This window comes from Protopterus annectens, chromosome 15.part0, assembly GCF_019279795.1.
Source record: "Protopterus annectens isolate FY-2018-M chromosome 15.part0, PAN1.0, whole genome shotgun sequence".
Classification (NCBI taxonomy): domain Eukaryota; kingdom Metazoa; phylum Chordata; order Ceratodontiformes; family Protopteridae; genus Protopterus; species Protopterus annectens.
Window position 1 is genome coordinate 489,931,454 of NC_056749.1, and position 15,853 is coordinate 489,947,306.

At 43.7% G+C, this 15,853-nt stretch overlaps 1 protein-coding gene across 1 annotated transcript in view; it reads left to right on the forward strand.

The window, feature by feature from the left end:
* The window catches only part of VBP1 (VHL binding protein 1), a 511,617-nt gene that overhangs the window by 321,549 nt on the left and 174,215 nt on the right, over positions 1-15,853 (forward strand). Inside the window, exon 4 of the mRNA XM_044057219.1 lies at positions 542-640. Within this exon, the coding sequence (XP_043913154.1) occupies positions 542-640 (99 nt within the window). The remainder of the gene's footprint in view (positions 1-541; positions 641-15,853) is intronic.

A 15,853-nucleotide genomic window follows, 5' to 3' on the forward strand; every position in this document is an offset into this window, starting at 1 on the left:
AACATGTACATATAATACAAGCCAAAATAAAATGTTTGTAATTTCCTGTGCCTCTTCCTTTTTGTTTTTTTGTTAAATTAGTACATTTCTGGCTGTGGTGACATTACTTGAAATATCCAGCTAGTAGACATCATTCTTGATTTGTACCTTGCTGTCCTTTTCTGTTTTCTCATTTGTAGTTAAATTTTGACAATTGCAGTTGGTTAGGTTTGCATTTCATTTTGACTGCTGATGCTCTTCTTTCTGTCAGGATGACATCGGCAAAGTAGGGGTTCACTTCTATCCTTTGCATGGTTTTGTTTTGGTAGGTATTTTTAGAGATGTAGCTGTTAAGACCAGGTATTTTACAGTCCAAGTTAGTCATATCAGTGTTCCAACATTTACGTGCTTGTAACTTGACTGTTCTCATTGTAATGCTTTCTGATAAACATTGTCAGTTTGCTGAAGTTGTTTCCAGGGCAGGCAGCGATGACTCGTACTGAATGTCTGCAAGTACGTTTTGACTGTAAAGTAATGCTTCTGTCTGTCTTTATTCACTCAGGAAACAACAGACCCAATGGAGACGAGATTTTTACTTGCAGGCAATCTGTATTGTAAAGCCTTGGTTCCGCCTACAGACAAAGTTTGCTTATGGTTGGGGGTAAGTTATCCAGTGGCTTTTAACAGTCCTTTTTAAAATGAACTCTTAAAATGAAAATTTTACTTGAAAAAGCAAGCTCTATTTTGACAAAATTCTTCAAATATTTTATTACAAAAACCATTGTTATTTAAGTACCTGATTTTGTTAACCCAGAGCTCCATTGGAGGGAATAAAAGCTTGCACTGTAGCTTCCAATGTGCAGAGCCTAGTGACTCAAATTATGTCTTCACATGTCAAACAGATGCTTGTATCTCTGGAACCATATGGGTTAGTAAAGAAGTGTAAATGGCAAACTCTTCAGTGCAGCCTGTTTTTTATATTAGTATTCTTTAGGTCCTAGGTCTTCAACTGGATTTTGAGTCACAGTAAACACGCTGGTAAGTTTGTAATATTTTGTAAATAACCAGCAGTATCTCAGCATCTCACATACTGTTGGCAGCATTTTGCTCACCCACCCTGAGGGCTTTCGTATGAGGCTAAGCAGCTCTGACTCTGCAACTTGGTTGCCAATATATTTAGAAAAAAAGCATGTAATTTATGGCAATAGAAATAATTATGTGAACAACAATTAATTTATCTTTACCTGCCTTAATAAGGGGCCAGATGTCAGTACTGCCTTGTTTGCCACTGTATAAGCTTTATGATGAAATATTTTAATACTTTTTATGTAGCATGGTTTTGGAGTTATTAATGTAAATATGAACAAGCAATATTTGACACCTAGAGTTATCAGCAAGATGCAACTGCAGAAACACCTGGAGACGTCGCCTGTATGTAATTAATTAAGTTGGGCTCCTGGAAATGTGCTATGATTTAGACTTCAATATGGTTACAGTTTGAAGGGATGTCCACAGTTCAAAAACACACTGAAATTGTGGATAATTACTCAGATTTATTTACAACCAAAGTGGTTAGTTGGAGTAGATTTTCTGAACCTTTTTTACTAGCAAGTTATGCAGTCATGTATGTAAAGTAGTTAAAGTAGTTTTATATGTATGCATATTTTTATGCTGGTTTATGATTTCTTATTTCAAATATATTTTTTAATATATTTAGTTATATAGTATGTTCTAGATTCAAACAACATTTGTCACTTAACTGGCTATGTCAATGTATCAAGCCTGGCTAACTCTCTCTAGAATGTGTAAAAATCTGATGTTATGTGATCCTATCTCGCCTACATTCTGACTGATGGGTTCGGAGCCGATCCTCGGCTCCGACTCGGCACGCTTATGCCAAAGAGCGAAGTCTCTTATTGGCTGAGCTTACTATATCCCAGGATGCACCACTACCAGTCCCCCAGATCTCGTTTGCCGCTAACAAGCAAAGACGTGGTCTCGAGCTTGGCTGAGCTAAGTAGTGTTTTTTCACTTACTTTCCTGTCAGGGATTTCCTAAAATTCAACAAAAAGCTGTTTTAATAGCTATCTCGTGTTTTTTGTGTATGAGTGAATATTTTTTGTGGTAAAATATTTGTGTGGTGATTGTGTATTGTCTGACTAGAGGTCCCATTTGAGTTGAAGGGCCTTCCCTGTCAGTCCGTTGTCATTCAAGTCCCGTTTTATTTTAGGGTTCTTGGATACCTTTAGTTGTTTTTCTATTGTGTCAGTCTTGTTTAAAGAAAAAGAAAAATAATTTTTTCTGTGATAGTTAGTGTATTTGCTGTTCACCAGTTTGGTTGCCATAATGTCACAGGCTCCTAGGCCTTCAGGGTTTAAGAAGTGCACTAAGTGTAGTTTCAAGATGTCAATTACAGATGACCATTCTCTCTGTGTGTACTGTTTGGGCGCCAAACATTTGCAGGAGTCCTGTAGCGTGTGCCACGCGTTTTCCTCGAGGGTCCTCCAAGAGAGGAAAAATAAACTTATTTTAAAAGGCCTTATTAAACCCTCATTTGAAGAGGCATTAGCTTCCTCTCCTTCTCCTGCAAAGAAGAAAAGGGCATCGGCTCCGACCAGCCCGTCTGATCCGACCGCCAAAAGACATAGGCAGGCTTCTCCTTCGGCTCCACGGACTTCGGAGCCGAGGGCGGAACGGTCTGCCTCGATGCCTCCAGCCTCGACTCCTCTGGGTTCGGAGCCGACGGCTGGGGCCTCGAGAGGCGGGTCATCTTCATCGGCTACACTGATCTTGGAGCCGATAAAGGTTGTCTGCTCAGACACTTCCTCCTTGGCGCCGAAGCCCTCTTCGGCACCGATCGAAATTGGTTTGGACACTCCGTCGGCGCCGATAATTATCGAGTCGATTCGAGCCGGTCCCCTAGTCCCTTGGAGCCGTTGGAGAGGCCTACTCGGACCCGTTCGGTCTCTTCCAGGTCATCAAGGATGTCAGATTCGGACATAGACAGGGTACTCCAAAGACTTTTCCAGTCCCCAGTCTTTCAGAAATTTGTTTCGGCTCCGACCCAATTGGCTTCGGAGCAGATAGCCCATTCCATTGCCATTCCTCCTCCGACCACTTTGGCTCCGTCGGAGCAGGTGCTGATGGAGCCAGTAGAGATCCTAGGGTCGGCTCCGACCCTTACTCCAACCCCGGCCTTCGGGTCCGAGTTTAGCACACGGACTTTTTCGGCCGGGCCCGGGGGTGACGTTTCGGGACCAATGCTGTCGGTTCCAAGCCTCCCTCTCGGTGCTTCGGCCGCGGGACTTCCGTCTGCTATCATGGCTCTGGAGACTGGACCCTCCCAGGATTCTGGGGGTCCGGCCTTCAGAGCTATGAGGAGTGCCTTGGCCAAATCTTCTTCAGCCATCTCTACGGCTTTACCGGCACCTTCCCTGGGCATGGAGACTGGGTCTTTGGCAGTTCCCCTGTCTCTAGGCAGCGGAGCCCCGGGGCCTGAGGTTACCCCACTGGGGTTCCCTCCTCCTGAGGGTCTTTCGGAATTGTCTTCGGAGGAGCCCCCAAGGAAGAGATCGTGCAAGAGGAAGCACGTGGACTCCCCCGATGAGTCTCTTACATCGGACACTGATCTTGATGATGCGGAGGGGTCCCCAAAGTCGTCCTCGGATGATGTCTCATTTGCAGACATTCTAGAGATCCTCAAGCAACGAGGCGGCTGGAATTCCAAACCCCCCTTCGCTGATGAGTCTGTGTTCCTCAAGGCCTTCGGGGCTCAGCCCTCCGCCTCCTGGGTGTCTCCGCCCTTCGACGAGCTCCTGGATTTGGTTTGTCAGAGGCGTGGGAACATCCAGATACTGTGGAACCAGTGCCTTCGCCCTAACAAATTTTTGTCTGCCCCACCCGAGAAGGAGTTCTTAACAGGCGTGGCTGTAGATGCCATGGTGATGGCATCTGCTACCCAGCAGGACGTGGCAGAGGCTTCAACGTCCGTCCATCCTCCTAATAAGGAGTCTAGGAGCATGGACGATGCGGAAGCGCACCCTGACTTCAGCGGCCTTTACTCTGAGGTCCCTGAATTATTTGGCACATTTCACCAGACTACAGAGGGATCTGGTCAAGGAGCTCTCAGACTCCCTCTCAGGTAACCTACCTGAGCAGCTAGCCCAGTCGGTTAGCTCTCAGTTGGCTATCCTTACCTCGATTTCTAACTCGTCCATGAGGCTCATTTCATATGCGGTCGAGGGCGGGCAGAGCGGCAGGCACAGGCGTGGCTCTACGGAGACAAGCCTGGCTCCGTTTGTGTCATTTCGCGGAGGCCTTCAAGTCTTCCTTTGCCGACGCTCCCTTTGATGGGTCCTCTTTGTTTGGACCCAAGGTAAAGACACTCTTACCGCTATGAGCAGGAGGGAAAGACTTTATCTGCCGTAGGAGCACGATTTTCCACTCCCTTCGGCCTTATCCCAAGGCTAAAGAGGAGGGAAGATGTGGTTCCGCAAATCACAGAAATTCTTTCCTCAACAGCAGGAAGATTCCCCTTCCAGAGGCAGAGGACGGGGAAATTTTTCTGGGAGACGCCGTCCCAGAGGCGGCAGAGGCCCCCGCAACACTGGATACCTCGAGGCCTTTCGTGGCTCTTCAGCCTCCCACACTCCAGGAGGGATTGCCCGGCTGTGCTGCTCCGGAGCCAGTCTGGTGCCGTTTTGCCAAGCACCTAAAAGCCTGGGAATCTATTACTCAGGACAGATGGAGGCTTTGGATTATTGCCGGAGGTTACACCATTCCCTTCACACGTCCACCCCCACCGTCCAAAAAAATCCCGGACCCTCCACCCAGTCAAAGGGAAATTGCAGCCGTAGAAGCTTCAAAGCTGCTAGAAAAAGGAGTCATCCAACCGGTCCCCACAGACCAGATCAGATCCGGAAATTACTCAAGGTTCTTTTTAGTGCCAAAAAAGACAGGGGACCTGAGACCCATTTTGGATCTCAGCAAACTAAACCAGTCCGTCATGAAGTCCAAATTCCGAATGGTCACTTTACAATCCATTCTCCCATTGTTGGAGAAAGATGTTTGGATGTGCTCCATAGATCTCAAGGACGCCTATTATCACATACCGATACATCAGGCGTCCAGGAGGTATCTGCACTTCAGCCTGGGAGACAGTCATTTCCAATTTTGTGCACTGCCCTTTGGTCTCACCACAGCCCCCAGGGTGTTCACCAAGTGTTTGGCAGTAGTGACTGCTCACCTGAGGAGTCTCAGATTCCAAGTGTTTCCCTATCTGGACGACTGGCTCCTGACTGCCATCACCAGGCATCTACTACTAGAAAACCTACAAGCCACCATCTCCCTGGGTGTTTCCCTGGGAATTACATTCAACTGGTCAAAGTCTGTCTTGCTGCCTTCTCAGCGCATAAGATTCATAGGAGCAGAGATAGACTCAAAATTAATGCGGATCTTCCTTCCTACCGAAAGGATACAAACATTACAAAATCAGGTCCGAGCCCTGCTTCTAAGATCCAAAGCCCCAGCCAGGATGGTCCTGCAACTTTTAGGTTCAATGTCTGCCACGGTTCTCCTAGTTCCTCTGGCAAGGTTGCACATGAGGATTCTCCAGTGGCTATTATCGACACAATGGTCTTTTCAAGATCTCCCTCAATCATCACATACTGATTACAGAAACGTGCAAACGGGACCTCCGCTGGTGGCTTCTGCCATCCAATCTGAATCAGGGAAGACCCTTTGTTATACCCCCTCCGGTGGCCACCTTGACTACGGATGCCTCCCAGGCGGGTGGGGGGCATTGTCTGGGCAGGTCAGTTCAAGGTTCTTGGCTTCCCAACAAAACATCTCTCCATATCAATGTGTTGGAAATGAGGGCTGTACTTCTGTCCTTACAAGCCCTCCACAAGTTTCTCCCTCAAGGCATTATCGCCATCCACACAGACAACATGTCGGTGGTCTGGTATCTAAACAAACAAGGAGGGACCAGATCTTACCCCCTTTGCAGAGAGGCCATGAGGGTGTGGGAATGGGCAGTGGCTACCAAGCGCTTCCTGGTAGCGACCCACATTCCAGGCAAATCCAATGTATTGGCAGACAGACTGAGCAGGACTATTCTCTCTCCTCACGAGTGGTCTCTAAACGAAACAGTTGCAGCTCAGATTTTCAAAAGATGGGGGATTCCGTGCTGCGACCTGTTTGCAACACCACGAAACACAAAGTGCAACAGGTTCTTTTCCTTGACCCCGCGTCAAGGGGAGACAGCTACGGATGCTCTAGTCCAACCTTGGCCAACAGGACTGCTTTATGCTTTTCCTCCGATTCCACTCCTCCCCAAAGTCATCCAGAAAGCTTCCCAATTGGGGTCCACAATGATTCTAATTGCCCCGTACTGGCCTCGTCAGGTATGGTTCCCCTACCTACAGAAATATGCTCTGGACGGTCCTTGGTTCTTGGATCTAATTCTGGACCTTCTGGTTCATCAGTCGGGACAACAGCACCAGTCCCTTCACACTTTGAAATTAACAGCTTGGCTCCTCCACTTCCGACTATAGTCAGAAATCACACCTTGGACCGGAAGTTATTCACATTTTATCTTCAGCCCACAAACCCACCACTAAGAAGTTGTATCACAGTAAGTGGAAGAGGTTTGCTATCTGGGCTCAACTCAGAGGCTTAGACCCTATTACTGCCCCAATACCAGAGGTCTTGAAATTTTAACATCCTTGTTTAATCAAGGATCTTCAGTCTCTACTATTAAAGTCCAACTAGCAGCTATCTCCAAATTTCACGATTCCACAGACCCACCGTTGATGAGCAGCAGATTATGTAAAACTTTCATGAAAGGTGCTGTGCTTTTAAGACCCCAATTTTTCATCCTGCCTCCGTGGGATCTTGATTTGGTACTTCGTGCCTTAACCATCTTCCCCCTTTGAACCGGCTGCTACATGTGAGTTGAAATATCTGTCTTGGAAAACTGCCTTCTTAATTGCAATTACCTCTGCAAGAAGAGTTTCAGAACTTCAAGCCCTATCTATCAAACCACCGTACTTGATTTTTCACAAGGATAGAGTATCACTTAGACCTAATCCATCTTTTGTCCCAAAAGTTTGCTCTAATCTCTGTCTCCAACAGTCTTTAGAGCTACCAGTTTTCTTTCCAAAATTTTCAAACAAAGCGGAATACACCTTCCATACATTGGATGTTCACAGGCAATTGCGCTTCTATCTAGATAGGACTCAGCAAATTCGGAAAACAGATCAATTGTTTGTGTCCTTTTCAGATAATAAACTGGGTAAAACCATCACTAAAGCTACTATTGCCAAATGGATCAGAGATTGCATAACTCAAGCTTATTCCTCTTCAAATAAACAACTTATAACATCTGTCAAAGCTCACTCTACTAGAGCTATGGCTACCTCTATTGCATTCCATTCCAAGCTCGCTATTTCTGAGATTTGTGCTGCGGCTACTTGGTCCAACCCGCACACTTTCATTTCCCACTATAAGTTGGATGTGGCATCTAAAGGACGAGCATCATTTGGCTCCACGGTACTCAGGAGTGTTTTCCAGTGAGCCACCCAGGATTTAGGTGCTAGGGACGCTGTCCCATCAGTCAGAATGTAGGCGAGATAGGATCACATAACATCTTTTAGTTATGTACTCACCATAACTTCAGATGTTTGGGATCCATCTCGCCTACATTCCTAATACCCACCCTCCTTCCCCCTGCCTTGGAGATCAGAAGAGATTGAACGGTTTGGGTTCTACTGTTTTTTATCTTTTATCATCTGTCAGTTATATAAGCAGTGCATGCGTGTGTGCATGTATGCGGACAAACTAGATCTGGAGGACTGGTAGTGGTGCATCCTGGGATATAGTAAGCTCAGCCAATAAGAGACTTCACTCTTTGGCATAAGCGTGCCGAGTCGGAGCTGAGGATCGGCTCCGAACCCATCAGTCAGAATGTAGGCGAGATGGATCCCAAACATCTGAAGTTATGGTGAGTACATAACTAAAAGTTAACCAGTTTACTGTGTAATTTAATTTAATCCTGATTTGTGCTCAGGATTAACTGTAACCTGTGGAACTTGTTTAACTTGCTTACTTATGTAACCTCTGTAAATAGTCTGTTTGTAATATGTAATGCTGGTATTATGTAATGCTGTATCAGCTTACCCTTGGAGCTTTTCTCCCCGGGCCTCCGCTGAAAATGGACATGCATCCAGTCCACTATCCCGATCAACAAATGTAAAATAAATAATAAATAAAATGTTTTGTAGGTATGAATTTCTTTATATGCTGTTTGTATTTCATTGTTAGTGGGTCCTTTAACATTTTCTGATGTTAGGCTCATATCTGGTTAAATTGTATTCTCTCACGTTCATGGGAGGATTATTTTGATTGGTTTAGATGACTTTTTGTTGTGTAGATGATTGGAGGATTTTATTTGAATGGAGGTCATAAATATGTTTGTGAGGTTTTTTTTTTTTTTTTTTGAGTAGGTTTTTATGGTCTGAAGAAGCAATTTATATTGTGAAACCACTAACCTGTCAGTATTGCTGTTTATTGTAAAGTCCACATAGTAGTTGTTTTTACCCAGAAGTGTTTTGGTACTTTTATTATGTGTTTTATTTACTTGTATTTTATTTGTTTTATAGTACCGTTTGCCACCTGTGAACCTGATGTATAGTCTTATGTACATAAAATAGGCATGGCTGTGAAGAGTATTGCACTCGTAGCAGAGGGGAAAATGGTTTAAATGGAGAATGTTTGTATTGTGGATATTGATTATATACGTTTTTTAACACGTATCACTGCCAGTGTCATATAATATGACATAATTATGTTTTGATTTTAATAGCATACATGAAATGTATATTTCTGGATTTTGAGGCAGCTTGTATGTCTGGCTTAAGTGTGTGTGTGTGTGTGTGTGTGTGTGTGTGTGTGTGTGTGTGTGTGTGTGTGTGTGTGTGTGTGTGTGTCTTTCGGCTTTTCCCGGTTAGGGGTCGTCACAGTGGAACTCCGGGCTGCTAATGATTGGCAGTTGATTTTTACGTACCGAGTTGCCAGCCCTGACGCACAACCTTCAACAAAGGTACGCCCATTCACACATGTCTCCACGCAGAAGACGCTCTAGCAGAGTATCGAACCGGACAGCTTCTTACTGTAAGGCGACAACGTCTGGCATAAGCATAGTGTGCTGTAATAAGACTGCTGCTCTTGGTACCAACTGTTCTTAATCTTTGAGTTGTCACTTATGACTGCATACATTTATATAAATGAGAGCAAAACATATTGACACATATTCGGTTGTAAACATTATACATCACATATATAATCTTTTATACAGTCATTGTCAATTGAACATTACATAGCTCATTCAATTTCTGCCTGCCCTTAAACCTCATTCCTTCTCCAGAACAGTATTCTGCATGTATTACTGCCACAGTTCCAATTTTTTTCCTTTATAATTTGCTTCTACCCTTTTCTAAAGATCCCACTTCAGTTCTTTTATGTGTTAGTATAGTTACTACTACAGTTAGTTTAAACTTTGATTTCCATTTTCTAGCAATTGCTTTTTGGAAGCCATTAGAATTAAACTCAGCAAGGCCTTACTATGTCTAGGCATTTCAGATTCTGTATCACAGCTCAAAAAATAATTTGCTTAGTTGCACCAATTTACTCACCCAGTATTTCTGACAGAATAGCCTGCATGGAATTTTTAGTCTGCCATCTTCTTACAGTCCCAAAAATATGTTCCCAATTACCCCCTCCCCCATTACACCTCCCAACATTTGCTATCTACCTGAGGGAAAATTCTTTGGAATCTGCTTCAGGTATAAAAATACCTATGCAAACACTTCTAAGCAGTAATCCTACATGATCTAGTCTTTGAATGTTTGGGAGCCATACACACATTCTCTCATTCTTTCTTTATGAATGCTAATCAGTCTGTCTTCCCAATTCTTTGACTACCTCTGATTCCTGTAGTTAACATGTACTTTATATGCCCTTGTAGTTATCCATTTTTTTAATGGCATCTTCTATTTTATATTCTACTAAAACCTGTACTGGTGCTGGTCTTTTACTAAGTATCCCCCTATTCTTTTCTCTTTGCCTGTACACTGATATCAGTCACAGAAGGCAGTCTGTAGCATGCATTCCAAAGGTACTCTTGGCTTCTCTCCATTCTGTTACTTTTTCTTCTGTATATGCTCCCAGTACCTTGGTTCCTTTTCCAGTTTTCTCAAGTAAATTCCAGACACTTTTTGCCTGTGTTGGCTTAGTTCTTAGAATACTTTCTGCTACTTTATGAACATATTTTGTTTGGCTGTTGTTCACCTTAAGGATCTGCATCCAAAATCCCAGAGTTGTCTTATTTCTTGAGCCCCCCCCCCCAATTTCATCATCATCCCTTTGCACTTTGAATTATACCTTTCTGCTTGTTTTATGTGTAAGAGCCTTAACTGTGTAGTTGTGAAATATCCCTTCAAATCAGGTAATCCCAAACCACCTTGTTCTGCTGGAAAGGATAGTCTTATCCCACTTGACCTTTGCCCTTCTTGCACTCCCCAGATGATCCTGCAACTCTTAATTGCTATCCACAACTTCTCCTTGGGTTGATTAAAAATATTTGACATACATATAAAACTAAAGGGACTGAAACATTATCGCTGCTTGTTTCTTGCTATTCAGATCCATAAAACAGAGCTACCAGTTTTTAAATTTGTATTGTCTTTTGTTTAGTCTCTTCGCACACATCCCTAACTGCCATAACATAGTTCTTTTTATCCCATAGTACAGTACAGTGATTGTAGTTTGGTAATAAGAGGTTGAAATGACAGATATTTATTGCAGAGAGTATGAAGAGCGTGAGTGTACTTGATGGCATAGCTGTCTTTAGGCACCAGTGAACCTTGTGTTTGCTGGATGTCTCCTGGTCCTTGGTGGTGGGGGCACCAACTACAGCAGGTACTTGTATTGATATTTTTTAACTCGTTTGTCAAACCAACAAAAGCTAGAATAGCAGTCTTGTGTATTTAATCAACTAAGTGGTTAGTAATAACTTCATTTATATCTCCTTTAGAATTCCGGTATTGGCAATTTTATAGTGCTCTGTCACTTAACAGACTTGATACTTTCATTAAACATTTTACCACTGATATAATACCCTTGACCTAATTAAATCTTGTTGATGGGCATTTTCTCTAATGAAATTGACATAGCAAGCTTTAGGCACCAGTTATGGCCTTGGTTGCAGGGGTCCCCCTAAATCATCCTTGATTATTTCGGGAGCCCCACAAAACTGTTGCTGATTAGAAAGTTGAGGGAAAAATTATTCATTTCAAATTTATACACTTAAATCAAAATTGGGATGTGATATGACCCTGTTGGGATAAAACTTTGGAGTCCAGCGAATGAACATGACCAAGGTAAGAGCTAGAGATCAGGATCCCAGAATAACCAATCTCAGCTTCGACTTGGATTGTAAGAAGAGCTGATGTTTCTATTCTTCAGAGATGGTTTTCTTTTTCAAAGATTTTTTTTTTATAAATACTGGCAGAACATCAGATACTGTAACTCTTAGCAACTTTGCTCAAGAATTCTGGGTAAAGATAAAAATAGCAGAATAAAGTCACAGAATTGGGAACAATTTTTAAATTTTACTTTAATTGACTTAAGTTTATAGATTAACACATTTTGCTTCACTATGTATCTTTTGACAATAAGAATGAAACTCTATTTAGCTTTATTGACACTTTCTAATCCTGAATGATTGATCAGCAATTCAAACTTTTTACAAGGGACGGTGCAAAATTGTGAAGCAAAAATCATGGGTGTTCCGTGAAATCAGGGACATTGCCAGGTTTGCATTACTCTTCAGTAAGGTAAATAAATGTGATTTATACCTGCTGGTGTGTGTGTGTGTGTGTGTGTGTGTGTGTGTGTGTGTGTGTGTGTGTGTGTTGCAGTACAAGTAACAAGCTAGATGTAATGCATTTCACTTTCTAGCACAAACATAATCAGCATTGCAGTTACACTTGTGTGTTTGTAGGTTGGAGGTGTGGTTGCTGTGTATTTAACAGTTAAAGTACACACAAAACTGGAAACCCTGTATAGACATAAGAGATTTAACTGATAGTTCTAGAGTCACTATAGTTAGAACCCATCTCTTGTCAACTCTCCTCAATGCCTCACCCATTCTTACCAATCTTTAAAAAGACTGACGTAGACTAAGTAGAGACATGCTGTAACAAAATATCCAAATTTGCTACAGACTCCACATACAGGACACACCACTACCTCACTCAAAAAAAATAAATAAATAAATAAAAACACTCTCCTGGCTGGAGTTACCACAATTCCTGTCCTTATAACCAGTTAACAGTGGCTCATAAACTACTCTATCAGCCTGAGAAGTCCAGCTCTACTAAACTTATTACTTCCTTATTACAATAAACATACACTTCACTCTATAAATAAATACATATTACAAGCCAGAAACTCTCCAGGAGACTCCGTGTAGATGTTCATCGTGCATAGAGCTGCAGTCATAACAGATGGGTTCTCCTGCAATCAGGTGGGTCCTCGGTTGGCCGAATTCCAAAGTCTATATCCGGCGTCGGTTGTTGTCGCTTCTTCCCGGACGTCAGTGCGACAGGGGTATAAAAGAACCAGCCGATGCCATTTTCTTCAGTCTTTCTTGCCGCGCCATGCCCGAAGCAGAAGCAGTTCGCAAGTGCCGGTCGGCCAGCTCCTGAAATTATGAAAATTTTGCAACCGAAGTAGTCTTGAAAGCTAAGTACCCCGTTGGGGAAACTTTTCTTGCCTCAGACCGATGTCAGACAAAGTTAATAATTGTATTTCATGTGGGAAGCAAATACCGCATAAGGATTTTCATTCCCTCTGCATTCCTTGCTTAGGCCCAGACCACGATGTCTCGGTCTGTCGTTTTTGTGCTACATTCAACAACGCACCATTAAGCATCGGGCGAAGTTCGCCCAGCACTATTTTGGCAAAAAATTTAACTACATTATGTCATCGGATACTCCGACTCCAGTTTTGTCTAAAAGACGCAAAGATAAGGACCGACGCACGAGGTCCGCGGCCTCTACCGACACCACGCCAAAGCAGACTACAGGTGGTCTGGTTCTCAGCGAGGCGCCTACGCAGCCCCTGCCTACCGACGACACTTCATTGGCGGTGTCTACTGTGCCCGAGGTCGCAGGCTCCTCGGCCCACACCCCAACTACAGATACTGAAGCCACTCTAGGTGGTGAAACTCAGAATGTAGACAGGTCTGCCTCCTCTCAAGGTGTCTTCAGGCCTTCCTCTTCTTTTTCCATCAAGGCTTTCACTAAGTCTAAAGCAGCCATGCATTCTAAGAGACAAGCTACACAGGGCCCTTCTCCAGGCCCCATGCCTAAAAAACAGATGCTTAAAATGGCTGAGGATTTGGGGCTCCCAACCCCCCCCCCCCCGGACAAAAGGCCCAGAGTGGAGGAAGAATCCCCCTCCTTGGACCAGACCTCCATTATTTCAGAGCACTCTGATGAACAGGAACATTCATACTCCCCTTTTGAAGATTCTGATGCAGAGGAGTCCATTCCCTCTGTCTCCCCCCCCCCCCCCAGAGGATTACTCATTTGGGGAAACCTTGCATTCCTTGAGGGAACACTTCCACTGGGAAGGCCAAGAGTACTCCGACTCCAAGAAAAGGCTTAGGGATTTTCTCTTGCTCCCTCAGCACAGGCCTCTGGCTATACCTCCTGTCTTAGACATACTAGATGATGTGTATTCGGAGGCCTGCCTTAACCCAGACTCTTTACCTCCAGCCCCAGTCAAGCCTGACAGGTACTACCGGGTTCCTGACTCACACCAATTCTTATACAAAAGGCATGCAGCTGACCCAGAAACCATCTCACAGGGCCCCAAGGGAATTAAGGCCTCCACTACTAAAAATCCATTACCTTCCGAGAGAGATTCCAGGTCTTTAGAAAGGTGTGTAAAAAAGGTATACACCTCGGCCACCTTAACCACGAGGGCATTAAACTGCCAGTTCCATATGTTAAAGTACCAACAGTTTCTGTTATCACAGTTAAGAAGCAAAATGTCACAACCTGAACAACCAGACTTGAAGGAGTTGCAGGATTTGATGCATAGTGCAGAACAAGTGGGTAAACATACCTTGCAATGTGGTTTTGATGCTCTAGAGGCCTCATGTAGAGCTGCTGTTACAGGATCAGTCATACGTAGACATGCCTGGCTTAAGGAGCAAACCTTACCAGATCATGTCAAAGCTAAATTACTAGATGCCCCTCTACAAAGGATGTATTATTTGGTGTTAAAGCTGAGGAGGTATTAAAGAAAATGGAGGAAAAGGCTAAATCAATGCAAACAGTGAAAGATTTTCTACAGGTACAACCTCCACGTTTCAGTAGAAATTGGCCTTCCAGAAATTGGTCCTTTCCAGCCACGGACAGACCCCAAAGAGGTAGATACAGGCGCCCGAGGGGCAGAGGGCAATCTCAAGGATCGTTTAGAGGCAGACAATGGCAAGCTCCTACACAAAGAGGTGGTGAGGATAGTTCACAGCCATTCAGAAAACAAACCCAATGACTTTCCCCTTTGCATGCCAAGCAAGGCTCAAATGGCAGCACCCTTAGGAGGAAAACTGGCATTATTTTCGAAAAATTGGCATATTGTCACAAATGACAAATGGATCCTGGACATTATAAACAGAGGCTACAGATTCCATTTTCACACCCTTCCACAAAAGAGAGGCTTGCCAAACCTGCCACACAATCAAAGGGCAGAGACACAAAGACAAATTTCAAATCTCATGCACATGAAAGCTATTCAAGAGGTACCTACTCAAGAACAAGGTCAAGGTTTTTATTCCAGACTATTCCTGGTACCAAGGAAGGGAAAAGATTGGAGACCTATTTTGGACCTATCCATCCTAAACACATTTTACTCGTGCCAAAATTCAAGATGCTCACATTACAGCAGCTTCTTCCCATGCTGGGCAAGGAGTCTTGGCTGGTAACATTGGACCTCAAGGAGGCATACCTGCATGTCCCAATCAGACAAAATTGCAGAAGATACCTCAGATTTCTTGCAGGTTCAACCCATTATCAATTCTCTGCATTGCAGTTTGGCTTATCTACTGCGCCCAGAGTATTCACGAAATGCCTGGCATCAATAATTGCCTACTGTAGACTTCAAGGGATACAAATATACCCATATTTGGACGACTGCCTGATCCAAGCGGACAGCAAGCACATACTTCTGAAACATCTGGCTTTTGTAATAATGTTGAATTCTGTGGGGTACACAGTCAAAAAGAAATCAAGGCTAATACCCTCACAAAAAATACTTTTCCTGGGTGCCAACTTGGACACAAACACCCAGATGGCCTACCTAATGCCAGAGAAACAAGGGCAACTAACTCAATACTTCAGAAAACTAGCAAATTTCACCTGGCTGACTGCAAGGAAAATCCTGCAGGCTCTGGGATTCATGGCATCTTGCATCCTACTAATCCCATGTGCAAAGCTGCATATGAGGAAACTTCGGTGGTACCTGAAAAGCCTATGGTCTCAACACAGCCACAGTTTGGAAGCAATAATACCAATGATTCCATGTCTTCAAAAGGAATTTCTGTGGTGGGCTCAAGCATGCCAAAGAAACACAGGTCTCCCATTCTGCAAGCCTCAAGCAAATCAAGTAATCACAACAGACGCCTCGGACTACGCCTGGGGGGCGCACATGACAGATCGGTGCATTCAGGGCAAATGGTCCTAAAAAGAAAAGCACCTTCACATCAATCAAAAGGAAATGCTAGCAGTAATAAATGCTATTATGG